At 44.3% G+C, this 27245-nt stretch overlaps 2 protein-coding genes across 3 annotated transcripts; one reads left to right on the top strand and one right to left on the bottom strand.

Moving 5' to 3' along the window:
* The first annotated feature begins 597 nt into the window (after positions 1 to 597).
* On the top strand, positions 598 to 7364 carry LOC111956589 (BTB/POZ domain-containing protein 2). Of its 2 annotated transcripts, XM_023977081.2 has the most exons (9): positions 601 to 1092; positions 1268 to 1387; positions 4387 to 4543; positions 4768 to 4873; positions 5094 to 5291; positions 5408 to 5600; positions 5836 to 5923; positions 6224 to 6370; positions 6564 to 7364. In XM_023977081.2, the coding sequence occupies exons 1-9, from the start codon at positions 620 to 622 to the stop codon at positions 6723 to 6725; spliced, it is 1644 nt and encodes a 547-aa protein (XP_023832849.1). In that variant the 5' UTR covers positions 601 to 619; the 3' UTR covers positions 6726 to 7364. The 2 variants fall into 2 exon arrangements, with proteins under 2 accessions (XP_023832850.1, XP_023832849.1); XM_023977082.2 differs by lacking the exon at positions 6564 to 7364 and having other exon boundaries at positions 598 to 1092; positions 5836 to 5988; positions 6224 to 6311.
* Positions 7365 to 8160: 796 nt separating this feature from the next.
* LOC111956588 (elongation factor 2b) lies at positions 8161 to 16741 on the bottom strand. The gene is made up of 14 exons (XM_023977080.2): positions 16656 to 16741; positions 14817 to 15031; positions 13889 to 14070; positions 13383 to 13594; positions 13010 to 13188; positions 11619 to 11724; positions 11222 to 11474; positions 10814 to 11009; positions 10558 to 10681; positions 10160 to 10402; positions 9586 to 9939; positions 9187 to 9369; positions 8931 to 9063; positions 8161 to 8694 (listed from the first exon to the last, which is right to left on the bottom strand). The coding sequence occupies exons 1-14, from the start codon at positions 16656 to 16658 to the stop codon at positions 8501 to 8503; spliced, it is 2577 nt and encodes an 858-aa protein (XP_023832848.1). The 5' UTR covers positions 16659 to 16741; the 3' UTR covers positions 8161 to 8500.
* Between the last annotated feature and the right edge of the window lie 10504 nt (positions 16742 to 27245).

Raw genomic sequence — 27245 nt, 5'->3', positions numbered from 1 at the left:
ACTGTACAGCTCACTCAGATTGCCCTCTCTAGTTCAAGGTAGAGTGCATAATACCGGATATTTATAAGGCCCGAGGGGCAGTGGTATATTGCCAATATATTGGTGGTATATTGCCAATATACCACGGCTAAGGGCTGTTCTTATCAACGATGCAATGCGGAGTGCCTGGATACAGCCATTAGCCTTGGTATATGGGTTATATACTACRACCCCCAGAGGTGCCTTATTGCTATTATAAACTGGTTACAAACGTAATTAAAACAGTACAATATTGTTTTTGTCATACCTATGGTATACGGTCTGATATACCACGGCTTTCAGCATTTGGGCTCAAACCACTCAGTTTTTATTACTGGATAATCTAGGGTCCGTTTTACATTTCCCTCCACCTTGGTTGTGGTCAGGAGGGGAGATGATCATCTGATCCTGGATCTGGGTCTAGAGGCATCCTGTCTGGAGCCTATGGTTCTTTTTTTTGTTCTATATATATTTTATTTTTAATAAACAAATATAATAACAAATATGCAAACATCTTTTACAAAACAACCTCTGGTTCAAGTACCCGACCGTGTTCCGTTTATGTATACGTCACGCCCCTCCCACGATCTTCAGATTCAAGATGGCTGCTGGGGACTACAGCGGCAGGCCTCCCTCCCTAAATTTCCCCGGCCCAGGGCCTTTGGGAAATGGCCAGCCCAGCAACAGTGGTTATTCAATGCCTACGCCTGCAAGGCGCCCCAACCCGCAGTCGGGGCCTGGCGGAGAAGAAAGCGCCGGTGTTGCAGCTGGAACTCCACCGAATGTGCAGAACTCGATTCAGCGAGCGTCAGCTCAAAGCGCTGCGGCAAGGGGGGCCTCCGGAGCAACGGCATCGAATGTTTCCGCTGCGAGTGTACCAGGAACCCATTCCTCACTGGCGTCAGCACCACCGGCCGCTGCTGTTTTGGTTTACCGGGAGCCCGTGTACAACTGGCAGGCGACGAAAAGCACCGTAAAGGAACGGTTTGCTTTCCTGTTCAATAACGAGGTTCTGAGTGACGTTCATTTTCTGGTGGGGAAAGGTATGGGAGTGCAACGAATACCAGCACACAGGTAAGCGCGAACGTACATTTCCTTATTACTATAGTTTGTCTACAAATGATGGTTAGTAGAAGAAAGTACAGAAATGCGTCTAATTTACATGTTTATTAATCCAAGCGAGTTTAATGCATCATGTTAGTGGTGAAAGGCATTGTTTTGATTTGACGATGGCTTTGGTTTTGGTTAGATTCGTTCTCGCTGTGGGCAGCGCAGTCTTCGATGCCATGTTCAACGGGGGTATGGCGACCACCTCAACGGAAATCGAGTTGCCAGATGTCGAACCTGCAGCCTTTCTGGCATTACTGAAGTAAGATGTACTTCCTGGTTTAGAGACGTTACAATCATAATACCGCAAATGGTCCCATCCAAGGTATTTGACAGTTTATGGCCATATAGTATGCAGAACCCAGGTTATTGGTTCCACCAAAGGCTGTTAAAGCCAATTTATTCTTAATCTGAGAATATGGTTTTAGGGTGTGATGCAATTGTTAAGCCTCTGGAGTAGAGGTCGACCGATTATGATTTTTCAATGCGATACTGATTATTGGAGGACAAAAAAGCTGATGCCGATTAATCGGCCGATTTATTAAAAAAAAAAAATATATATATATATCATACACACACACACATTTTTGTAATAATGACAATTGCAACAATACTGAATGAACAATGAACACTTATTTTAACTTAATATAATACATAAATACACACGCACACAGCTCTGAAGTGACAATGATACTGACGAGTCTGCTTAGGAGACAAATACTCTCAACTGTTTGAATAAAAATAGAGTTTAAGTTACCTGTGTTGAATGTTGAAAACAAACTTTAATTTCTATATGCAGGAAATCCTATTTTAATAATGGGCATGGTAAGAATTGACAACCAAAGTGCGAGTCATAATTCCCATGACACCTAGCAAAATCTGAAAAGCGGTTCCTTCATTTATTTCATAGGATATGTTTTAGATTCACTTAAAATAAGGTCTGTTTCGTGTAGGCTTACATCACCGTGCCAATTTTATAACTGTGTAGATATCCATAGGACAAGGTAACTCTGATCAATATTGGCTAAATATAAGCGAAGATWWAAAAAAAAWTGTAGAGTGGATTTATGAAAATATGTTGACAAACGTTACCTTATCCTAGTGAGATTTACACGGGTGTCAAAACGTCGAGGCGGTTTAAGCCTGCACGAAACACAGACCTTATTTGAAGTAGATCAAGACATTCTCTATGGAAGACATGAACGGTAAAATAACGAAGGAACCCCTTTCAAATTCAGCCGCAAGTTATTACAGGAATTATAACGCGTCGACTATTTCTCTCTAAACCATATACCTTTGACTAATCTGGAAACTATCACCTCGAAAACAGAACGTTTATTCCGTTCCGTATTTTATCTAACGGGTGGCATCCATGAGTCTAAATATTCCTGTTACATTGCACAACCTTCAATGTTATGTCATAATGAGTTCGCAAAGAGCCAGACTGTTGCATATACCCCGACTCTGCGTGCAATGAACGCAAGAGAAATKACACAATTTCACCTGGTTAATATTGCCTGCTAATCTGGATTTCTTTTAGCTAAATATGCAGGTTTAAAAATGTATACTTGTGTATTGATTTTAAGAAAGGCATTGATGTTTGTGGTTAAGTACACATTGGAGCAATGACAGTCATTGATTGATTGTTTTTTATAAGATAAGTTTAATGCTAGCTAGCAACTTACCTTAGCTTACTGCATTCGCTAACAGGCAGGCTCCTCGTGGAGTGCATTGTAATCAATGCAAGATTGGATCCCCCGAGCTGACAAGGTTAAAAATCTGTCGTTCTGCCTCCTAGGCCGTCATTGAAAATAAGAATGTGTTTTTAACTGACTTGCCTAGTTAAATAAAGATTAAATAAAGGTGTCAAAAAACTAATAATAATAATAAAAAATCGGCAAATCGGCGCCCAAAAATACCGATTTCCGATTGTTATGAAAACTTGAAATCGGCCATTCCGATTAATCGGTCGACCTCTACTCTGGAGGCATGCAGACGCCAAATCAAACTCTGTACCAAATTGCAGTGCGCCTCAAAGTTGTATAGCCCCATATTGACATGATTGGTTGACGGTAGGTAGGGGCAGTACATCCTGTATTTACACACTCGCTTCCTTGACAACTTCCTTAACAATAGCTGTGCTCTGCTAAGCGCAAGAAGTATGAAAGCCCTGAGGTCTGTGGAGGCTGAATCACAGTAAATGTTGCATGGCCACTTCAGATGGTGGATTGACCATGCAGGGCCTTTAATGCTTCCAACACACCGACAGCGTCGCTGCGCAAAATAGTCGCAGCATCATCTGGATATGTATGCAACAAAAGTTCAACATTCACCTTCTGCTACATTTCTGTCAAATCGTCTACGCATACAGTTTGACACATGTGTTCGATGAATCTACACCAAACGCACTGCAACTGCCTCTGCTACGCAACGCAAACGCAGCGTTTTCATTGGAAATGAATGTAATTGTGGTGTACCAAAATGCAATGATGCTGTTGGTGTGTTCGAAGCGTATGTCCTCTAAAGGCCACATGTCCGCATGCTTCCCAGCCGAAACAGTTTGGAAGAGTTTGCATTTATTATGATGACATTTTTGTTCGGGCACACAACATTTTTTTCTCAAGGCCAGCTGAAGTTCGGGAGCCGAAGTATACGCCCCTTTGTCTGTGATTGGTCAACTGTCGGAATTCTTTAATAAWGTTTTTGTTGTTGTTCAACAAGAGATAATAATGCACTTTTTCCCCCCATTGAGAAATACTGCACCAAACATTCTAACTAGATGTAAAATTGTGCGTCTAAGATCTCCTTGGCAAAAACGTCTAATTAATTACAGATTTATTGCGTTAGATTAATTCAGACTGTTTTGAGGAAGTGTATACTGGCTACGGCGTCTCAAAATGGACAAACGGTACTATTGCTGCCTTTCTCTCGTTTCTTAAACRAAGGTCTTTTTAAGGGAGTATGCAAGCACACTCGTTCGCCTATGCGACTTCCGCCAGCCGAACTGAAGCAAGACACGCATACGCACACACAGGCTAGCACACGCACTCTACACACACGTACATTGTAATATTGTTGTATGGTGGTATTATACATTCTGTATTGTAGATCTGTAGTGGTGTTATATGATGTAATGTCTTTTGTTTTATGTGTGATGTGTTGTAATGTGTATGTACCCCAGGATCCCTAGTAAATACAACATACTGACGCCTTACGATTAAAGGTCCCCTGCTATCAGTAATCTAATCTTGTCCCCTCCAGGTTCCTGTACTCTGATGAGGTCCAGATAGGGCCTGAGACGGTGATGACCACTCTGTACACGGCTAAGAAGTATGCAGTGCCAGCCTTGGAGGCCCACTGTGTGGAGTTCCTCAAGAAGAACCTGCGGGCTGACAATGCCTTCATGCTGCTCACTCAGGTCAGCTACTACTGTACTGTCTGACTGGGATGCATTCTCTAAACAAGTCAACCAGTGCCTGATTGTGTGGCCTGACCCAGTATCAAAATAACTCTGCTACAGTTTGTCTGAACAGCTCAAATCAATAGGTCAGTCCCAAAACAGGAGTTGCGTAGGTTCTTGGTCAGTTCATGTTAAGTAAACTGCTGTTTACTKTGAGTCTCTGATCGATGTGTGTGTTTCAGGCTCGACTTTTCGATGAGCCCCAGCTTGCCAGCTTGTGTCTAGAGAACATCGATAAGAATACCGGAGATGCGCTCGCAGCTGAGGGTTTCACTGACATAGATCTGGGTATTGTAGTTCACTCTACATATGGTAATGCATTCTTGAAATGCGCATGGCAATGTTTGTGTCTCATGACGATTGCTCCCTCCCTCCTCTCCTTTTCACTCTTTCCCCTTCTCCTATGTCTTCCCTTCCTTCCTTCCCTCTCTTCTTCCTCTCTGTCTTCTCTCTTTCCCTCTCTTGTCCACTCCCTCCATCTTTCTACCCTCTCTCCCTCCTCTCTCAGATACTTTAGTGGCTGTGCTGGAGCGGGACACTCTGGGGGTGAGGGAGGTGCGTTTATTTGTTGCGGCGGTACGCTGGGCAGAGGCAGAGGCCCACCGGCAGCAGCTACAGCCCACCCCAGAGAACAAACGCAGGGTCCTGGGCAAGGCCCTCGCCCTCATCCGCTTCCCACTCATGACTATCGAGGAGTTTGCCGCAGGTAGCACACACACACAGAGAGACAGTCAGTCATTTTTGCACACTGTATGTCTCTCTCACGATCTCAGTCTCCCTCACTCTGACATGTCCTCCTATCCCTGCTGTGTCTCCACCCAGGACCGGCCCAGTCCAGTATCCTGACAGACAGGGAGGTGGTGAGTCTGTTCCTTCACTTCACGGTGAACCCAAAGCCCCGCGTAGAGTTCATCGACCGGCCTCGCTGCTGCTTACGGGGGAAGGAGTGCAGCATCACACGCTTCGGACAGGTGGAGAGCCGCTGGGGCTACAGTGGGACCAGTGACCGTATACGGTGAGAACACACACAGATCAAATTAACTTTGTGTGTGTGTGATAGTTAATCTCAGAAATATTTCCTGAGGACATAATCTATCCCTCTTATCCCCTCTGCTGTTTTAATATTCCTCCTCTTCTCCTCTCCTGTTTTAATATTCCTCTTCTCCTCTCCTGTTTTAATATTCTTCTTCTCCTCTCCTGTTTTAATATTCCTCTTCTCTCCTGTTTTAATATTTTGCCTCTTCTCTCAGGTTTTCAGTGAACAGGAGGATCTTCGTGGTTGGCTTTGGCCTCTACGGCTCCATACACGGCCCCACAGACTACCAAGTCAACATCCAGGCAATCAATCATATTTGATTTATATAGACAGAATACATTGGAACAAAGACTCCCTTCCCTCTCTGGTATTTGTCTCTCCTAAATCATTGATGACAATATATACGTTCCTGTGGATAGATATATATTAGCAGTGTGTTTGTGTAGAATGTGTGACCTTTGYGTCCCAAGTGGCACCCTAATCCCATTATAGTGCACTACTTTTGATCAGGGCCAATGGGGCTCTGGTCCATAGTAGTGCACTATAATGGGAATATGGGACCAGGGAGATAGTTTCTGTAACGTTTCCCTCTCTCGTCCCAGATCATTCACACAGATAGTAACACAGTGCTGGGTCAGAACGACACAGGTTTCAGCTGTGATGGCTCATCCAACACCTTCAGAGTCATGTTCAAGGAGCCGGTGGAGATCCTACCCAACGTCAACTACACAGCCTGCGCCACACTCAAGGTACAGGCTTACTGTACATCTGTCACTGTACATGTTTGTTTAGGTTGGTGTTATTTCCTCCCTGGATAGGTGTGGTCCTGTTCTGGCTGTGTAACCAGTGATTCCCTTTTTATCCCTCTTTCCTACTTCAATCTCTCCCCTCTCTTCTCTTCCTCCCCCCTCTCTTCTCTTCCTCCCTCCATGTCTTTCTCAGGGTCCTGACTCTCACTATGGGACCAAGGGAATGCGTAAAGTGACTCACGAGTCGTCCTCCACCGGCACCAAGACCTGCTTCACCTTCTGCTACGCCGCGGGCAACAACAACGGCACCTCGGTAGAAGACGGACAGATCCCCGAAGTCATCTTCTACACCTAGTCCCCTCTAACCTCACGGTCACTGGACTGCTGAGAGACTCTGGCCCAATTGCCTATCTACCCCGTGGCCCTTCCTTAGTCTGATTGTACGTGATTGGTTGGATTGTGGGATGTAGTGGAAGCCACGCACCCAGTTCTGTCAGAGTGGTGAGGTCACAGAGGGATCAAGGTCTTTATCCCTCGCTCAACTCCCCCTTCCACTGACCATGGAGAGGGGTCTGTTTGATGTTGAGGGATGTCGGCTTGTTACTTTGACAAACGTTTTGTCTGCTGAGAGAGGGAGGACTGGGCCTCTMTACTGGGGTTAAAACCCAGACTGGGAAGAGTCATAAACTGGTCAGAACTATTGACTCTTACTTGGGAAAAGGAGGAAAGCTTGACATGTATTTACAGAACCACCCCTTGTATGGTCATCCAGCTACGCCGATGTATATACGAACTTACTGTTACACTACTGATCAGGATCCATCTGATTGACCCACCATGCTTCCCCTGACTTGAATTCCAGTCCCTAGCCCTTTAGGATGCACAAAAACATCTTTAAACAATGTTTTTAACCATCAGGTTAAAATGTTGTCTTTGGACTCATGTCATTTGCCTTTACAGGATATTCAGCACATAGCTTGTGTTTTGTTCTGCCTGTTCTACATGGATTTACACAAGTTTATGGCTTGTAGTTGCATTAAGAGTCGGCTTGTCCCTTGTCAGGTGGACAATGCAAGGCTGCAGGATGTTCAGCTCTCGCTACCACTACGAAATAGTCGGGTCCATAATAGCCGCCTTTGGCAATGAGCAAAAAAATAACTAAATTGGAGGTGTATTGTTTGAGGATAACAGCCTTTTTCTAAACTGTTAAGAATAAAATCCCTAGGGCAGTCTAAGGCTGATGTTGATTGTGGGCAATTTCATTTGGGCTTAAATGTTCTGGTACTTGGAAGGAAAACAGCCCCATCAAAGATCTACCATAGGTAAAAGCATCTTTATTTCCCAAAGCCATTAATCAGACTCCAGGCAGTGCCATACACACCAGCTCATCTTGATCAAGGGTGCAAATAAGTATTAACCAAAGCCATCATAATATACAGCTTCCGATTGAAATGTAGGTCATTTCCGCCTGAGTAGAACATACAAATGCAGTCCCCACTAAGAGGAAACATTGCCTTTAAAGCTGAACTTTGATGCAGACTGAATTGATAGTCTCACACTGCTGGCCAAGGATCTTTAGCATGTTTGCATGGGTCAAATGAAGTATTCAGGGAACATTACAGAAATAGTTACTGGCACATTAATGAACATGTGTCAAGGTAATGATTGTATAACGAAATTACCTTGTTGTACCATTTATATACTAACGATCCACCATCAACTCATAATCACTAGTTACCATTTTCTTAATTTCAGACCATTCAAAAGCCAATAAAGACATCCACTCCATGTACAATTTCTATTCATCTTTATTATGATTGACATTTCCATCCTTGGATTGATGTCACCAGGTTTCCATTTAGGCAAGCGCTACTGCGCACAGTGCACTGTACAGTCCCAGAAGGGGGGGGAAAGGTCAGACAACCATTAACTTCCTAGTCCCTTCCCCTGGGCACTGTGTACATCTGAAAGGGTCGGATAGGTATACCATAAGCAATATGCCAATAGCGTCACGTTACCCTCCGATAGGCTAGGTGAAATCTTCCACATATTGCGTATGCCTACCCAATCATTCTCAATCTACACAAGTGGGGTGGGGGTTGTAGTGACTAGGGGGAACCAGGACAACATTTACAATTTGTCCAGGTAGTTGTCCAGGGCTGGGATGCCCTCTTTCAGCCCCTTGCGTTTCCTGGTCTCGGCCACCACAATGGCAGTCTTGGTGGTGGGGTCCTGGGGATCTCCCTGGAGGATCTGCCAGTGGTCAAACACACACTGGGGGAAGGCCTGGCCGCCCGTGTTGGAGCGCAGGTCAGCGGTGAACCCTGGGGGCGGGGGACGGAAAAGAACAGTTAACGTTTGAGGTCTATCTGCCAGTTGTGGTCCAACACTCTGGGTCAGAGTTCAATGTGGCACCTCTAGACATTACCTATCAGATAAGAATAAATGTTCTTCACAGGGCTGGGTCAGCACGATTTAATTATTTTTATTTTTTATGTACCCTGAAATTCCAATTCCCATAATTCGTCCCTGGTAAGCTCCAGATCGAGTTAACACTCACCAAATGACTCGTTGACAGGCAGGTAGGCCTTGACGATGAACATGGGCGTGCCCATCACCTGGGACTCCTCGAACACATGGCCTCGCTTCCTGTTCAGCACACCGTAGATCCCACCCACTACCTGCTCTGGGCACTGCAGAGACAAGAAACGCATTATTCAGAAACATCATAGTTGATCACATTTAGACCCTTATAGCCTAGCATAAAATTCAAAGTAAGAAAGCGGTCAGGTTAGTGGCAAAGTAGTTACACACACCTGGATCTCCACTAGGTAGACCGGCTCCATGAGTCGTGGCTGGGCGGTGAGCTGGCAGGCATACAGCACTCTGCGGGCCGTGGGGATGATCTGTCCGCCACCGCGGTGAATTGCGTCCGTGTGCAGGGTCACGTCATGGATGTCGAAGCGGACTGCACGCATGTTTTCCTCGCACAATACACCCTGTAGGAGGGTGGAAGGAACTGCATGTCACAACTCGGGACAGAAATGACTAAGTAAACTAGGTACCTGCAGCATGGTCTACACTGGAGATTCTAACCTATTTACACATAAACTGAAGACATGAATGTAGATTTAAACTACAATGCTTCAATGAGCTGTTGCAAGGAAAATGACTTGTGATGCAGCAGTTGGTTATCAAGCTCAACGCAAACCCACCTCCTTGACAGCCCACTGGAAGCCAGCCACAACGCTGTCCTTGATCTCATTCAGGTACTGGACTCCCTTGGTCACGTCCATCAGCAGGTTGGGTCCGGTACCGTCGGGGCCGAAGCACCAGATCTTACGGGCCTCCGACACGTCCCACTCGTACTTGTCAGCCAGGAAACGGGCGCGGATTTTCAGCTCCTGTCGGGGGCTGACGTCCCCCTTCTCGATGTCCTCGGCCAGGCCGTCAGGGAAGGGTTTAGCCCGCATGTACAGACGGTTGTGCTTGTTTGGGGACTTGGACAGACACATCACTTCAGACTCCTCAGACACAGTCTCCCTGTAGGACACCACTGGATCAGATTTCTGTAAGGGTGAGGAGAGAGTTGTGACTCAGGTTAGGACAGTGAGTTAGTCCACATATCTCCACGACTCATCTTACCATGGYAACAGAGCAAAGACGYGCAGATTGWCAGTGGAACACAAAATCACCTCTGTAGTGCACCATTGCTTTCTCCAAGTACAGTACAGTCTCCCTCCTGAGTACAATCTTGTTCCCTATGCCCTGTTCCTCCCCCGCCCTCACCTTCAGGGGAATGCCAGCGTGGTCCTCCTCCAGATCCTTGAGACAGATCTCCAGGTGAAGCTCTCCGGCCCCGGCGATGATGTGCTCTCCAGACTCCTCGATGATACACTGCACCATGGGGTCAGACTTGGCCAGACGCTTCAGTCCCTCCACCAGCTTGGGCAGGTCAGCAGGGTTCTTGGCCTCCACAGCCACTCTGACCACAGGGCTGACACTGAACTTCATCACACGCATGTTGTGGGCCTGTTGGACAAGCATATATGATGTAAGAAATATTCATCCATTGTCCGTTCAWAATGGCAACCCATTCCCTAGATTGGTCACTACTTTTGTCCAGTCATAAAAAGTCAAAGCCATCTTGAGTTTTGCTATAGTAAAACATGAGCTGTACAACCCACCTGTTCAAATGTGGTGATGGTCCCAGTCTTAATCAGATACTGGTCAACTCCAACCAGACCAACAATGTTCCCACATGGTACATCCTCAATGGGCTCCACGTAACGCCCCATCATCAGAATGGTCCTACAATGGTAGAGAGAGGAGACAAATGGGAGAGGGATGAAGGGGAAGAGAATATACAACAAGATCCTCCTTTTTTTAAGTTTGAGGTCACACGCATCTGCTGTGCTAAAATGGTACCCGCCCCAAACACACCTCTGGATGGGCTTGATGTAGAGATCTTCTTTCTTTCCAGGGGTGAAGTTTGGTCCCATGATGCGCACCTTCAAGCCGGTGGACACACAGCCAGAGAACACACGGCCAAAGGCATAGAAGCGACCCTTATCTGTGGTGGGCACCATCTTAGATATGTACATCATCAGGGGAGCCTTGGGGTCGCAGTTCTTGATACCTGAGAAAATGTTAATCAGAATTATGATACCAGACTTTATATCAACTAGGAAATGTGATGTTATGATACCAGACTTTATATCAACTAGGAAATGTGATGTCTAATCCTTTGCTAGTTGACATGGACGGTTACTTCATTTTGGATGTTGTGTGAGACATCAAATCAAAGCGCCAAGTGTGTAAACTGGGCTGGCTGAAGTTAAGAGCCCTCACCCATGGCGGCCTCGTCGTCTCCTGGTCCCTCGTAGAGCAGCTCACAGCGGTACTTCTGGGCGGTGACGGGGGAGGGCAGGTGGATGGTGATCATCTGGAGCAGAGCCTCTCCGGCCGGGAGCCAGCGACGCATCACTGCCTTCAACAGGGGCTTACCCTCCTTCTCCTTGTCCTCGGAGTCCAGCTTGATGTCCAGCTTCTCTATCAGCTTGGCTGTCTCGTCCTTCTTGAAATTCATGACAGCATCAAATACCTGGAGGGAGGAAGGGAGAAGTTACTTACCATAAAAATATGTATATTTTATTGGTCAATGAATTACATATAATCAATTAATGGTGTTAAGCAATGTAACTAGTTAAATAAAGCATAATGTATCAAAACAGTTGGGGGGGGTCACCTTGAAGATGGGGTCCAGGACCAGCTGAGAGAAGGTGCGGGGCAGCTTCTTACCGTCAGGGCCAAGGTTAGACTTACTGAACTTYCCAGTGGCTGGGTCAAAAAACCTACCAGGTGAACATCACACACATTTAACATTCACATTGACAGTTCAGTCATTTAGTAGACTCTTATACAGAGCGGTGCACATTTCAAAAGTGCATTCAACCCAAGTTGCAACCAGGGTAGTGGTCCAGTCCAATTGAAATCAACTTCGTGATTTAAATTTAAAACATGGAATAACTTGAAACAAATAATTTCAGGTTTGAGAAAATAACCCCCCTTCAATAATTATGACTTTCATTTTACTTCCTGAATTGACTGACTAATTCGAATGGACCTAGACCCCGTTTGCAAACAAAACCTTTTGGGAAAACTGTCTTCAAAAATAGCTTCCATCTGCAAAACCAGTGCTATTAAGAGTCAAGGAAAAAAGACAAGTGCAACAGTTAACTTCATATCACTACAACAGCCAGGAACTCGCAAGCATTTACATATAGTAGGTTACAATCAGCCGTGACACGTAAACAGCCAAAAACAGGAATTATTTGCAACACGTCAGATTGTTTGCCAGCATAGGAGAAGAGTGCGCACCTGCAATTTAGGCTCCCAAATGGGTTTACTGTGTCTTCAACCCTTTGGTCTTCCTCAGGTCTCCATACAGAGACAAACACTGTACATATGGGGCTGCCTGTGTCACGCCACATACCTGCAATCACTTTTCAATATTTCCACGCCCGCACCTGTGTGCGTGTGATTGAGAAAGCGAGAGAGAACAGGCACACTTAATTTAATTCGTCCGAAGTGCTGGGGTAGGCGGAGTTGTCCCTTGGAGCCATTTCATTGGTCCTAAGGTACAAGCACCACCTAACCAGCACAACAGGCGTTTTAGATCAAGTGCGCCCAGAGGGAGAGAGAAAGTGCATTCCAGATACATTTAGTGCAGCTCTGTGGAAATAGTTACTAATTCACATTGGTGTGGTTCATGATGCTACACTTCTCCAGACAGCATATTTATCTATCTACCCATCTATCTATCTACCCATCTACCCATCTATCCATCCATCCATCCATCCATCTATCTATCTACACACATCTGACAATCTGCACAGAGAATGTCTATCTGGAACACACCCAGAGTAAGTGTGTACCAGTCTACCCGCAATTTCAACATTGAGTCTTCCACTTGTGCACGSATCTTTTGGTCTGTCCATCTAAACAGACATCTCGTTCCAGTCCTGTCCGGATGAATACTCCCTCTGTCCGGAGATTATTCATCATGTCCTCACATCATCTTACAGAATATTTCTATGTACAGTAGTAGGTCATCATGTACTGTGGGTGTGCATGTACCTCTCTCCCCACAGCTTCTTCATCATGTCCTCCACCTTCTTACACCTCTCTGCTGATCCCAGCTGGGTGTCTTTGCCGGCAGAAAACTTTGTCACGTACATCTCAGCAAACTGCTTTAGAGTGAAGGCCCAGCCGTGGAGGCCGGACCCAAACCCCACGGTACCAATCACAGGGTCAATCTGAGGGAAGAAAAATAGGGCCAGGTCATTATCCGTTATGTCAAACATGTTTCCCTATGATGAGTTTAGGGGACTAGTCCCATTTACATCTGTCAGTTCAACTGGACATGGGTTTCTCCATTGCGGTGTAACAAGCATGTTAGACGTCCGTTTAAACCACAGAACTCTGTTGACGCAACCCGTGCCAGTCTCACCATGATGGCACCCATTGGTCCCGCTTCATCCTCTCCGTAGGTGGCGATGATGACGTTGACGTTCTCCACGATGCGCTGGAAGGTCTGGAACAGGTCCTCAGGCTCCAGCTGCAGCTCCAGCAGGGCCCGGTCCATCTTGTTCATCATCAGCACAGGCTTGATGCGCTCAGCAATGGCCTGCCTCAASACAGTCTCTGTCTGCACACACACACCTGACCATGGGAGAGCGAGAAGTTGTTAGATGAACAGGTTAACCTAGTAGTTACGAGCATTGGGCCAGTAACAGGTTGCTGTTCGAATCCCTGAGCAGACTAGGTGAAAAATCTGCAGACATATCCTTGAGCAAGGTACTCAACCATAATTGCACCTGTAAGTCCCTCTGAATAAGAGCATACGCTAAATGACTACAATGAACATGAAAATCAAGAGTGGGAGAGRCGACTGGGATAAAGAAAGAACACAAAACAGCAAGAGACCGAAGTAGAGAGACAAGACCGTGAGTGTACCTGAGACGCAGTCGACCACCACCAGTGCGCCGTCGGTGACCCTAAGGGCGGCTGTAACCTCGGAGGAGAAGTCCACGTGGCCCGGTGAGTCAATCAGGTTGATGAGGAAGCCAAGCCCATCCTTAGACTGCTTGATGAAGGCCATGTCGTTTTCCCCCAGCTCGTAGTACATCGAGATGGCCCTGAGAGGAGCGAGGGAGGGTAGAGAACAGGTGAATTATATACTTTAATGTGGTTGTTTGTCTGAAACCAAGCATCCCAGTCAGCTGTGGGATGCAGACAGGGATAGTAGAAAACGATCACTTTATTGGCTACTACATGAGTCATGTGTTATTTCACAGTTAATGGCTTCACTATTATTCTACAATGTAGTAAAAAAATTAATAAACCTTAAGTAGGTGTCCCAACTTTTGACTGGTACTGTAGTTTATCTGAATAGTACATGTACAGCAATAGGATAGGCCTGGAATGGAATACCATATATACCTATGAAGTCGGTTAACCAGTAGTTAACATTATGAAAGTGATCAGTGTTTCATGACTATGTACATAGGGCAGCAGACTAATGAAAGTGTGAGAGCATATGACAACCTATCATACAGCGATGGGAAAAGGTGCTCAGAAGCCACCCTGAGTCAACAGATCACATGGAGGGGCAGCACTCACTCTTCAAGTAAAATATATATATATATTTACTTTGCTCTTTCACATTTATTACGGTGAAGGCTAACAATTTTAACTTTAAGCGCTTCACCCCCCAAGCAACATACATGAGATTCAAACAGGCACTCCTGGGTTGTATTCATTCACAATGAAAGGGAGGCAACTAGACTGAAACAGAGGGACTACCGGAACTTCTCCAATAAGAAACCTATTTTTTGTTGTAAAACATTTTGCAACAGAATGAACACGACCATGTACTACTTACGTGGACTTGATGGTAATACAGCGCTCCTGCTCGTCTTTGCGAGTGTCTGTGAAGCGTGTCTCTCCGGCGCGAGACCCCGCGATGATCCCGGCTTTAGACACCAGGGAGTCGGTCAGCGTGGACTTGCCGTGGTCCACGTGAGCGATCACCGACATGTTACGGATGTTGGATTTCTTGTCCATGATGGCACGGATCTGGTCCACTGTAAAGTTCACCTGAGACACAAAGATCCACATAATCAGAATACGGTAAAAGAGAATCTGTTCCTAGACCTGATAACTAAACTGGCTAAATTAAATTTGGGGCAAACCAACTCCCACTTAGTCTCCCATTAACATCAGTGCACGACTAAGTGAATATTCAAGTCGACTATATGTACGTGATTAAATGCATTTGACATTTCTTAACAGCAGCAACCCTGGTCAAAACCCTAAGAGCAATAAAAGGCAACACAGAAAGAGAAATGAGCTATGATGGACTGACTGTCCTATAGAAGCACGTAAACATCTTTGATAACCCCATCTAGCTAGAGGAGAAAGGGGCTACAATGCATTGATGACCTAGCTCTTTTATAAGGCACATCAGAAAAGGGATGCTGATTTCTGCATTAGGCCTAGTCTTCTGTTCAAATGGGGTGAGGTGATATGTTATCCATCTTGGCTGGTGACATGATAGTAGCCTGCAGTAGTCTGACGAATTCAACAGACAATTTAAAAAGGGAGGGAACACCAGCAGCCAATATGCCGCGTATTTGACCAATAAAGAATAATCCGTTTTTAAATCTAGCTATATCGGCAGGTGGCGCGATGACTCATGTAGTCGTGGCAGTCCTATTCTGTTGATGAAGGCGAAGAGATGATTCTTTGAGTTGAACCAGCCAGCGTTGGCGCATACGCCGCCCTAGACTTGAGTAGAGGCCTTTTTGATATAAGCAGTGACGCACGCTACTTGGGAACTGCCCATTTTGCACAACTGCATCACGCTGTACTTGGCCTAAATTTGAGCAATCCACCACATAACGACCTGACTAGAAGTCATGCCACCCTGGACCCAATAACTGACGTTTAACTGCCAACGTATACAACAAAATTGCGCGTTAGCTATCTAGCGTCACACTAGAATTGACATATGGGCCAGTTTGCTACCATTACCAACGGTTTTGAATATCGAGGTTGCCATTGACCCTTGTCAAACAGTCACTAGCTATAACGTTTGTGGTCAAAAACAAAGTATTACCCACAAAAAAATTATAGCGGGTGACACYTAGAGCAGCGTTTCCCAAACTCGGTCGTCGACATCGGGACCCGAAGGGGTGCACGTTTTGGTTTATGCCCTAACACTACACAGCTGATTAAAATTTTAAAACGCTTGATGATTAGTTGGGTCAGCTGTTGTAGTGCCATCTCGCAAAATCCAAAACGAGCACCCCTTAGGGTCCCGATAACTGAGTTTGGGAAACCCTGGCCTAGAGTTAACTGGGCGGGCCCAGTTATAAAACCCCTAAAGACGGTTAGTTTGATAGTAAAAACCAATATTTGACATCTGCGTAGATTCAAACAGTCACTATATTCCTTAAACGAAATTATATGGAGAAAATTGGTAACTGTAAAATCTCATATAGGGGTTAATTTAGCTATGTCCGCCGCGGTTCTCTAAACATCGTCATGCAGTTCAAACAGGGAGCATCCATCTTGGGTGCACAGGAGGCTACTTCACCCGGCCCGGTTCCTTTCAACTGGCCACCGGCAATGTGGAAGGAGGTCTACAACTCTTTACCCATGGACAACACTGAATCTCCGGTCCACCGAATCATAGCAAAACAATTCAAAATCAACTTACCATTTTGCCTGATGTTTGTAGATAAACTTTTGGTAAAATTAACACTGCGAATACACCGCCTTCCTCGACCAAGGATAGGCAGGAAAGAGAACGCTTATGACACCTTACGCTGCTTTATATCACTTCACGTTCGGCTGCAACGTGGACTCAGGGGAAGACGTAACACAGTAAATGTAAATCTGAATATTCTTATAATTATTGTGATATGTTATGTTTCGTATGATATGTATTAATCMATTTCGCATCATATTTTTCGATTTACATTTCGCATGATATGTTACGAATTGAGATTTGTACAATATGTTTGGAATTTCCCGAAACGTTTGATATGTTATGAATTCTAATTTGTCGTCGCTAACGCTAGGTGGCTAATGCTAAAATTGGTTATGTTTACTATATTACGTCTAGTGTATGAGACCAGGTTGTCGTTGATAAACGCCGTGCAACGTGCTATGACATGGCTATGACATGTAATGCAAGCCCGAATCCACAAGGAGGCAGTATTAGTCCAGAAATCTTTTATCAAGCCACAGAATCTCATGTTATTGAATGGAGCACAATATAAGGTATTGATTGCATTGTAGATTGTAAAAATGGTCAACCCTCCACAATCTTTAAAGATCGGTACCGACAGAAACATGAAAGTATTTGAGAGGTACAGTTGAAGTCAGATGTTTACATACACCTTAGCCAAATACATTTAAACTCAGTTTTTCACAATTCCTAACATTTTTTCATAGTAAAAATTCCCTGTCCTAGGTCAGTTAGGATCACCACTTTATTTTAAGGAAATGAAATGTCAATCAATCAAATTTATTTATAAAGCCCTTCTTACTTCAGCTGATGTCACAAAGTGCTGTACAGAAACCCAGCCTAAAACCCCAAACAGCAAGCAATGCAGGCGTAGAAGCAACAGTGGGCTAGGAAAAACTCCCAGAAATAGCAGAAATTAGGAAGAAACTTCTAGAGAGTAACCAGGCTATGAGGGGTGGGCCATCCTTTCTGGCTGTGATTGTGGAGTTATAACGAACATGCCAGATGTTAAAATGGTTCATAGTATGCAGCAGGTAAATAATAATAATACAGTGGTTGTCGAGGGTGAACAGGTCAGCTGTCGGAGTAAATGTCAGTTGGCTTTTTAATAGCGATCATGGAGAGTATCTTACGTCTGCTGATCTCTAGAGAGTTGGAACGAGGTCTGGAAGGTTAGCAATCGTGAACAGGTAGGTTTATAGCCGCAGAGAGAGTTGAAACTGGAGAGCAGACGGCACGTGGACTAACAAGGATCCATCAGGCAGGTATCGCTGAGGCATGGTCCTAGGGCTAGGTACTAGAGAGAAAGAAAGAAGAAGAAAAGAGAGTAGAGCATACTTAAATTCACAAGGACCTAGATAAGGACAGGAGAGATACTCCAGATTAAAGACTGACCTGCCGACACATAAACTGAGCTGCAGAGCATAAATAATCTAAGGAGGCTGAGACAAGGCAGGGGTCGGGAGCAATGTGGCCTCGTCCGACGATACCCGACAGGCAACAGCAGGCTAACCCCACCACACTTTTGCCAAGACAGCCCACACCGCAGAGGGATTTTCAACACCAACTTACCTCGCTGAACAGGCTGATGTAGCCCAAAGTCTCCGACGGCCCACAAAGGGGGGGCGCCAACCTGGACAGGAAGATCACTCAGTGACTCAACCCACTCAAGTGACGCACCCCTCCTAGGGACGGCATGGAAGAGCACCAGTAAGCCAGTGACTCAGCCCCTGTAACAGGGTTAGAGGCAGAGAATCCCAGTGGAGAGAGGGGAACCGGCCAGGCAGAGACAGCAAGGGCGGTTCGTTGCTCCAGAGCCTTTCCGTTCACCTTCACACTCCTGGGCCAGACTACACTCAATCATATGACCTACTGAAGAGATGAGTATTCAATAAAGACTTAAAGGTTGAGACCGAGTCAGCATCTCTCACATGGGTAGGCAGACCATTCCATAAAAGTGGAGCTCTATAGGAGAAAGCCCTGCCTCCAGCTGTTTGCTTAGAAATTCTAGGGACAGTAAGGAGGCCTGCGTCTTGTGACCGTAGCGTACGTGTAGGTATGTACGGCAGGACCAAATKAGAAAAATAGGTAGGAGCAAGCCCATGTAATGCTTTGTAGGTTAGAAGTAAAACCTTGAAATCAGCCCTTGCCTTAACAGGAAGCCAGTGTAGAGAGAGGCTAGCACTGGAGTAATATGATCAAATGTTTTGGTTCTAGTCAAGATTCTGGCAGCCGGCAGCCGTGTTTAGCACAAACTGAAGTTTATTTTGTGCCTTATCCGGGCAGCCGGAGAGTAGAGCATTGCAGTAATCTMACCTAGAAGTGACAAAAGCATGGACACATTTTTCTGCATCATATTTGGACAGAAAGTTTCTGATTTTTGCAATGTTACGTAGATGGAAAAAAGACGTCCTTGAAACAGTGTTGATATGTTCGTCAAGAGAGATCAGGTTCCAGAGTAACACCAAGGTCCTTCAGTTTTATTTGAGATGACGAATGTCAGAATAATAGTGGAGAGAATGATTTATTTCAGCTTTTATTTCTTTCACCACATTCCCAGTGGGTCAGAAGTTTACATACACTCAATTAGTATTTGGTAGCATTGCCTTTAAATTGTTTAACTTGAGTCAAACTTTTCGGATAGCCTTCCACAAGCTTCCAGAATAACGTTGGGGGAATTTTGGGCCATTCCTCCTGACAGAGCTGTGTAACTGAGTCAGGTTTGTAGGCCTCCTTGCTCGCACACGCTTTCTCAGTTCTGCCCACAAATATTTTATAGGATTGAGGCCAGGGCTTTGTGATGGCACTCCAATACCTTGACTTTGTTGTCCTTAAACCATTTTGCCACAACTTCGGAAGTAATTCTTTGTTCATTGTCCATTTGAAGACCCATTTGCGGACCAAGCTTTAACTTCCTGACTGATGTCTGTGAGATGTTGCTTCTAGATTTCCGAGTTAATTTCCATGCTATAATGTCATCTATTTTGTTGATAGTGCACGCTGGTCCTCCTTGGCAGGCAATGGGCTCAACCCCACAACAATATGATGCTGCAGATTTAGCATATCAGAGTTCTAAAGCATGACATCATTTTCTGGAATTTTCCAAGCTTTTTAAAATGCACAGTCAACTTAGTAGTATGTTAACTCTGACCTACGTGAGATATTTGGTAAGTAAGGTTATAAGTGAATAATGATGTCTGTAAACAATGTTGGAAAATTATGTGTGTTCATGCCAGAAGTAGATGTCTAGACGACTTTTGCAAAACTATGTTTTAAACAAACAATTTTTGTGGAGTTGGGTTTGAAATCTGAGTTTAATGACTCCACGAGGGTAGGTCAAACTTCAACTTCAAGTTCAGAAGTAATTATGGATCGTACTTGCCCTCGTGGTTGGAGGGTAGCGACTTTGATATTCGTATCTCCAGACAGAAGTGCAGCGGAGCTACGGAGTAGGAGGCATAGTGCTAGGACTTAGGGCGTATATGTGGTTGTCATTGGATGGGCCACTTCAATTGGAATGGGTCAACACACACGTGCTGTCATATAATATACATAGATTTAAAGGTTGAACAGTGACATTTGGACCCTAGTATATCTATTAATAGTACTTTATTTATGCGAGAAAACAAAGGGGTATATTTCCTTGTAAATCAGTATAGCAAGACATTACTATCAATCGACAAGTTAATATTTTAATCTGGCAGGTGAGGGTTAATTAAACATACTTCTTATTGTCACAATGCAATGGGGGGGGGGGGGGCGGGGGGGGGGCTGGACCAGGAAATAAATAAATAATATCCTAAAACTCTAGCTAGTTACCCTGCCTCAAAGCACAGTAAGCTATACTAACGATTAATGACAGTGGGTGGTCGCCATTCAACATAGGGGTCTTAGACAAAGTAGTTCTACGGGTAATGATTGGGCCATGGGCGGCTTTGCTGTGTTATGCGCCTTGTTCCCGACCAACGAACAGGTCTGAACCACAACAAAACTACTCACATAATTACAGACAAAGTGAGATGTAGCACCAAAACAAAAGAGAGAAGCTCCTTTCAAAGAGAGAGGGTGGGAGAGAGAAAAGGAGAAAACGAGAGTTTGGATAACAAACTGACTGGGTTTTTACATCAAGGGAAAGGGATGTGATTGGGTAAGGGAAAGGAGCAGGCGTGTTCAGTGGCGACTGATTGGCGACACCTGTGACTAGGGCAGAAAGGAGAGAAAACAAATACACACACAGGATACCTATATCCGTAACACTCCCACCCTTAAAAAAGAGCAACCCTATAAGGATTGCGACCAAATACAATGAATACTAACAAGTTTAACAAGCAAAGGCAACATAAACGAGACATACAAAATCACATACATTTTTAAACACGAGACAAGCATCTGCCAATACATTTTCAGAACCCTTTTTGTGGCGGATCTCCAAATTCTTAAATTTGTACAATAAGCGCCCAAGCGATAAGACGCTGGTTCTGGTTGTACATCCGCGGTGGAGAAACACTAAGGGGTTATATGATCAGTATATACTATTGGGCACTTGGTAGGGGCACTGGAACCAATATATACTTCAAAGTATTGCAGAGCTAACAACAAAGCTAGAGCTTCTTGTTCGATGGTTGCATAGTTAGCCTGACATTTGTTACATTTTCTGGAAAAATAACAAACAGGATGATCCACTCCACTCTTGTCCTGCTGCAGTAGAACAGCACCAGCACCTCTGGCACCCCTGTACTTGCTCCTCAAGTTTAAACGGTCGTTCAAAATCCAGAGGAGCAAGTACAGGGGTATTACATAAGAGTGCTTTAGCAGTATCAAAAGCTACCTGACAATCAGGGGACCACTCAAACGATCTAGCTGGACTGAGCAAATCGGTCAATGGAGCAACTACCGCAGAGAAATGTTTACAGAAACTAAGGTAGTAGCCACCCATCCCTATAAAGCGGCGTAGCTCTCGTCTGGTGGTAGGTGCGGGGAATGCAGTTATAGCCAAGACTTTGGCATCAACAGGGTGCACCTGTCCATGGCCGACCGCTTTGCTGAGATAGGTAACCGTGGCCTTCCCAGACTCGAACTTTGCCAAGTTCAGGGTTAGAGAAGCAGCTGCCAAACGTCCACATACTACCCTTAGAGAGTCAACATGATCTGACCACTCAGAAGAATAAATTACTAGATCATCAAGGTATGCACTACAATTGGGAACGCCAGCTAATACGGTGTTAACCAGTCGTTGGAAAGTGGCTGGTGCATTTCGCATCCCAAAAGCCATGACTGAGTATTGTAGGAAGTTGTCTGGGATCACAAAGGCAGAAATCTCAGAAGCACATGAGGTTAACGTAACCTGCCAGTAACCTTTTAAGAGGTCCAACTTAGTTACATAAGTAGCAGCACCAACAGTGTCGATACAGTCGTCCAGTCTGGGTAACGGGAACAAATCTGGCATTGTGACAGAATTAACCTTTCGATAATCCGTACATAACCTGGACGTACCATCAGGTTTAGGAACCAGAATGCAAGGAGAACTCCAAGGGCTTGAACTTGGTGTAGCCAGGTCATTCTCCAACAAATATCTCACCTCATCCCTTATCTTCCTCTTAGAAACGTTGACACGATATGGGTGTTGCTTGATAGGGGCAGCATCTCCAACATTAATGTCATGTTCCAACACGTTTGTGCGAGTAGGAAACGTCATTAAAGAGACATGGAAAACTGTAGTAGCCTCACAATATCGTCGGCCTGTCCGTCCGTTAAATGAACCAGACCTGACTGGAGAGACAGCAGCATTTCCGAGTTCGGCAATCTAACGCACTGCTGCTGAGTATTGCACAACTCTAATCCATCTCCATCAACATCATTAATATGACAGTCCACTATCATAGCAGTAGAAGCAGAGGAGACAGCAGTACCTTCCTCTGTTTTTGAACCATCTAACTGGGTGATGGGTCGGGTGTAGTATGCCGTCAACATGTTCCCTTTTTAGGGATAGGGGGCAGCATTTTCACTTTGGATGAATTGCGTGCCCATAGTGAACTGCCTCCTACTCTGTCCCAGATGCTAATATATGCATATTATTATTACTATTGGATAGAAAACACTCTGAAGTTTCTACAACTGTTGGAATTATGTCTGTGAGTATAACATAACTCATATGGCTGGCAAACTTCCAAACAGGAAGTGGAAATTCTGAGGCTGGTGTTTTTTCTACTCATCGTCTATTCAAATCCCAGGAAGATATGGATTTGTTTGCACTTCCTACGCCTTCCACTAGATGTCAACAGTCGGTAGRACGTTGAATGAAGTGTATACTGTGATGTGGGACCGGATGGGAGGTGTTTCAGTCAGTGGTCTGGCAGATTGMCAGTTCCTGGTCATGCGCATTCCTCATGATATCGCCTTGCGTTCCATAACTTTTACAGACACGAAGGAATTCTCCGGTTGGAACGTTATTGGATATATATGATAACAAAGTCCTGAAGATTGATTCTCTACTAAGTTTGACCAGTTTATTCGACTTGTAATATAACTTTTTGAAGTTTTTGTCCGACGTTATGCATCACTTGCACGAGCGTTTGGATATGTGTACTAAACGTGCTAGCAAAAGCAGCTATTTGGACATAAATGACATTATCGAACAAAACAACAATTTATTGTCGAACTATGATTCCTGGGAGTGTATTCTGATGAAGATATTTAAAGGTAAGGGAATATTTATGATGTAATTTCGTATTTCCTTTCCTATTTCGTATTTCTGAAATTGTATTKATATTTGAGCGCCATCTCAGATTATTGCATGGTGTGCTTTTTCCGTAAAGTTTTTTTGAAATCTGACACAGCAGTTGCATTAAGAACAAGTGTATCTTTAATTATATGTAAAACATGTATCTTTCATCAAAGTGTATGATGAGTATTTATGTTATTAGATGTGGCTCTCTGCAATTTCTCMGGATATTTTGGAGGCATTTCTTAACATGGCGCCAATGTAAACTAACATTTTTGGATATAAATATGCACATTATCGAACAAAAAATACATGTATTGTGTAACATGTCCTATGAGTGTCATCTGATGAAGATCAAAGGTTAGTGATTAATTTTATCTCTATTTCTGTTTTTGTGACTCCTATCTTTGGCTGGGAAAATGGCTGTGTGTTTTTTGAACTTGGTGGTGATCTAACATAATCATATGTTGTGTTTTCGCTGTAAAGCATTTTTTAAATCAGACACGATAGGTAGATTAACAAGATGTTTATCTTTTATTTGCTGTATTGGACTTGTTAATGTGTGAAAGTTACATATTTCAAAAAAATATTTTTGAATTTCCCGCGCTGCCTTTTCAGCAGAATGTTGTGGGGGGGTTCTGCTAGCGGAACGTGTGTCCTAGAAAGGTTTAATGTGGCACACACGAGATTGGCGTTTTCTATCAGGAGTTTGAAGCACATAATCAGTTTCACTTTTTTTCAATGAAATAAGGACCAGAGAAACGAGCTGACAGTGAAGATCCTGGAACAGGCAATAAAACCAGTACTTGGTCACCCAGCTGTAGTGGACGAGAAACAGCCTGGTTATCATAGTGTCTTTTCATACTCCTCTGTGAGGAAGACAGAGCTTCCTTTGCGAGAGCACAAGCTTGGTGTAGGCACTCACGAAAGCGACTAACGTAGTCCAACACATTCTCATCTCACGCACACAACTCTTGGGACAAAAACTGTTCTTTAAGGACTTTCATTGGTCCTCTCACTGTGTGACCAAACACTAGTTCAGCTGGGCTGAACCCTAGGGACTCCTGTACAGTTTCACGAGCAGCAAACACTAGAGGAACTCCCTCATCCCAATCTTTCTCAGATTCCAAACAATATTTACATAGCATAGACTTCAGTGTCTGAGGCCAACGTTCAAGCGCACCCTGAGACTCTGGGTGATATGCGCTTTCGATTTTAACACCTGCTTGAAGAGCTTTGATAGGAAATTGGTACCCTGACCAGTGTGTACCACCTTAGGTAACCCGAATTTCGTGAAGAATTTAATTAAGGCTTTACTCACTACCGGAGCTGTAATCCTTCACAGAGGAATGGCCTCGGGGTATCTTGTTGCCATACACATAACCTTTAACAGAAACTGGTTACCCGATTTTGTCTTCGGTAACAGTCCAACACAATCAACCACCACATGTTCGAATGGTTTACCTATGATAGGTATTGGACAAAGAGGAGCTGGAGGAATAACCTGATTTGGTTTTGTTGTTATCTGACATGTGTCATGTCCGACAGAACTGAGCCACATCTTGTTTTAACTCCCGGAGAGAGTTGAAATCAGTTACCTTGCTAGCAGCATGCCATTTATCAAACAGATTTCCCTTGTCTCTAGAAAATTCCACATAAGTCTTACTAGAAGACTGTTACGGGAATTTTGTTCCCAATGTTCATAAACTGAACTTCAATTAACTACTCAGTCTGCAACCCAGAATTGATAAGATACTGGTTGAAATGAAAACAGACAGAGGCCCAGCCTACAATAGTCAAAAGTTTATTCATGAGAGCGCTCTGAAGTCCATTATACAAAGACATCCATTTTATAGCTGCGCACATACTTCCACACAAACAGTAGATATCCTACGCACATACATACACACAAACAGTAGGTGAGTTTTATCCTTCTCCACAGTTYGCACCACTTTGTATCACTACCCAGYCGACAGTTCCATTCCCCCGAGATTAGGGARACCTTGAGAAGTACTCCCTGTCCTCTCCCAAGTCTCTCAGAGGCCTAGCCAGGTCGGTCCAAACACAGTTTTAATTGTTCTTCGGTATTTTACTAGGCACACACACACACACAAGTTCAAATCCTAAGCTACGCCTTGCTCAGACAGTCTGTGTTTTCCACTATACATTGTTTAACCTAATTCCGACTAAAACTACACACATCATCAGATTATAATTTTATGATTCTAATCAATTTCATACAGTTATAAGGTTTCAGGGTGGAATTATTTTATCATTATCTTCCACATATACATTATTTTATCAAAGACTTTCTATGAGACCTAAATCTCTGTCGGTATGCCTCAGGCACAAGCTCATAGGTGCGAAGAACAGTAGCTTTGACCACTTCATAATTCAAACTGTCTTCAAGAGGTAGCGCTGACAAAACCTCTTGGGCTTTACCAGTTAATTTACACTGAAGTAATAGGCACCATACCTCTTCAGGCCATTTCAATGCTACAGCTATACRTTCAAAAACACAAAAATAAGAGTCAACCTCTGACTCTCTGACCAAAGGTACTAAAGCAATCTGCCTACTAATGTCAAAAGTGTTTGAAGCTCCAGTTGGTGAGGACGGCTCGCTAACAGGCACAGCAGGAAYGGAGGCTAGCCTCACTGTGTCCGCCTCCAGTTCCATCGGGCGCATTTTGAACTCCAACTGCCGCTGTTCTCTTTCTGCCTCAATTCTACACATTTCCAACTGGAGATTTTCTCGGCTAATTTGGGCTCTCTTCCGCCTCCAGTTGGAGCCGTGTCGCACGGACATCCCTCATGGCATCACCATTTGACAGTGGGGAGAGTGGATCAAAACGGGGCAATGTGGCTGGAGCTTTAGCCTCGCCCTCGTTCTCTGACACCAACGGGCTTACAGGAGCAGCAACATCCCCTATAGGGGTAGTAGGCTCAGGCAGCGGTAACACAAGAACTTGCTCTTCCAACAAAACATTTAACACCAGTTGTTTAACCTCCGCTTTAACTAAACTCCGCGGAATAGATACAGAATAATGGTCAGCCAAGGTCTGTAAATCAACTCTACGACTTTTGTCAAAAACGTCCCACGTAGGGCTATCCAAAAAGGATTTCAAATCGAAAGTAGCCATTTTGAACTACCACCAAAACACAAGAGCCAACAAATAGCAAACACTACTGTTACATCAGCGATTCCCAGCGGTGACGCCCAACACTGAACTAGACCACCACCATAATTTGCACGAGCGGCATGGGTGTCAGTAAAGACAGATCCCGGACGAGCCCCCACTTATGTTACAAACCCCTTTGGCCCTGCAGTCTAGGGGGGGATGGAAACGAGACCCGTAACATCTCATACAAATCATAACAGTGAAAAGGAACAGTGAGAACTAATAACCACAGACAGGTTAAATTTACCGTCAAACACTAATGGTTTATTGTTGAAACACACAGTAATGGGGGGGGGGGGAGCTGGACCCAAGGAAATAAATAATAAATATCCAAAAACCTCTAAGCTGGATACAGCACAAACAAGTAATGGTAAGGTTGTGGGTTTGATTCCTGTAGTGTCCACATTAAAACTCTTACTGTAAAGTAATTCTGGACTGGATCTTGTATTAGTACATGGGCAATGTATTGTAACATCTAACATGAATGACTAGGGTGGAAATATATGTATATAGCTACACAGCAAAATCAGAAGTGTTAAACTAACTCGCTGTAGTGTTAACAATTTTGAGGTGTGTATATGCATATACTCTCAACAGGGTGACGTTAACAATTTCAAATGTGTTAAAATGTTAACATTTAGACAGTGTTTCTGTAAC

This window comes from Salvelinus sp. IW2-2015, linkage group LG32, assembly GCF_002910315.2.
Source record: "Salvelinus sp. IW2-2015 linkage group LG32, ASM291031v2, whole genome shotgun sequence".
Taxonomy (NCBI): Eukaryota; Metazoa; Chordata; class Actinopteri; order Salmoniformes; family Salmonidae; genus Salvelinus; species Salvelinus sp. IW2-2015.
The sequence above is the reverse complement of the archived record's forward strand: the minus strand, read 5'-3'. Positions and strand labels throughout refer to the sequence as shown.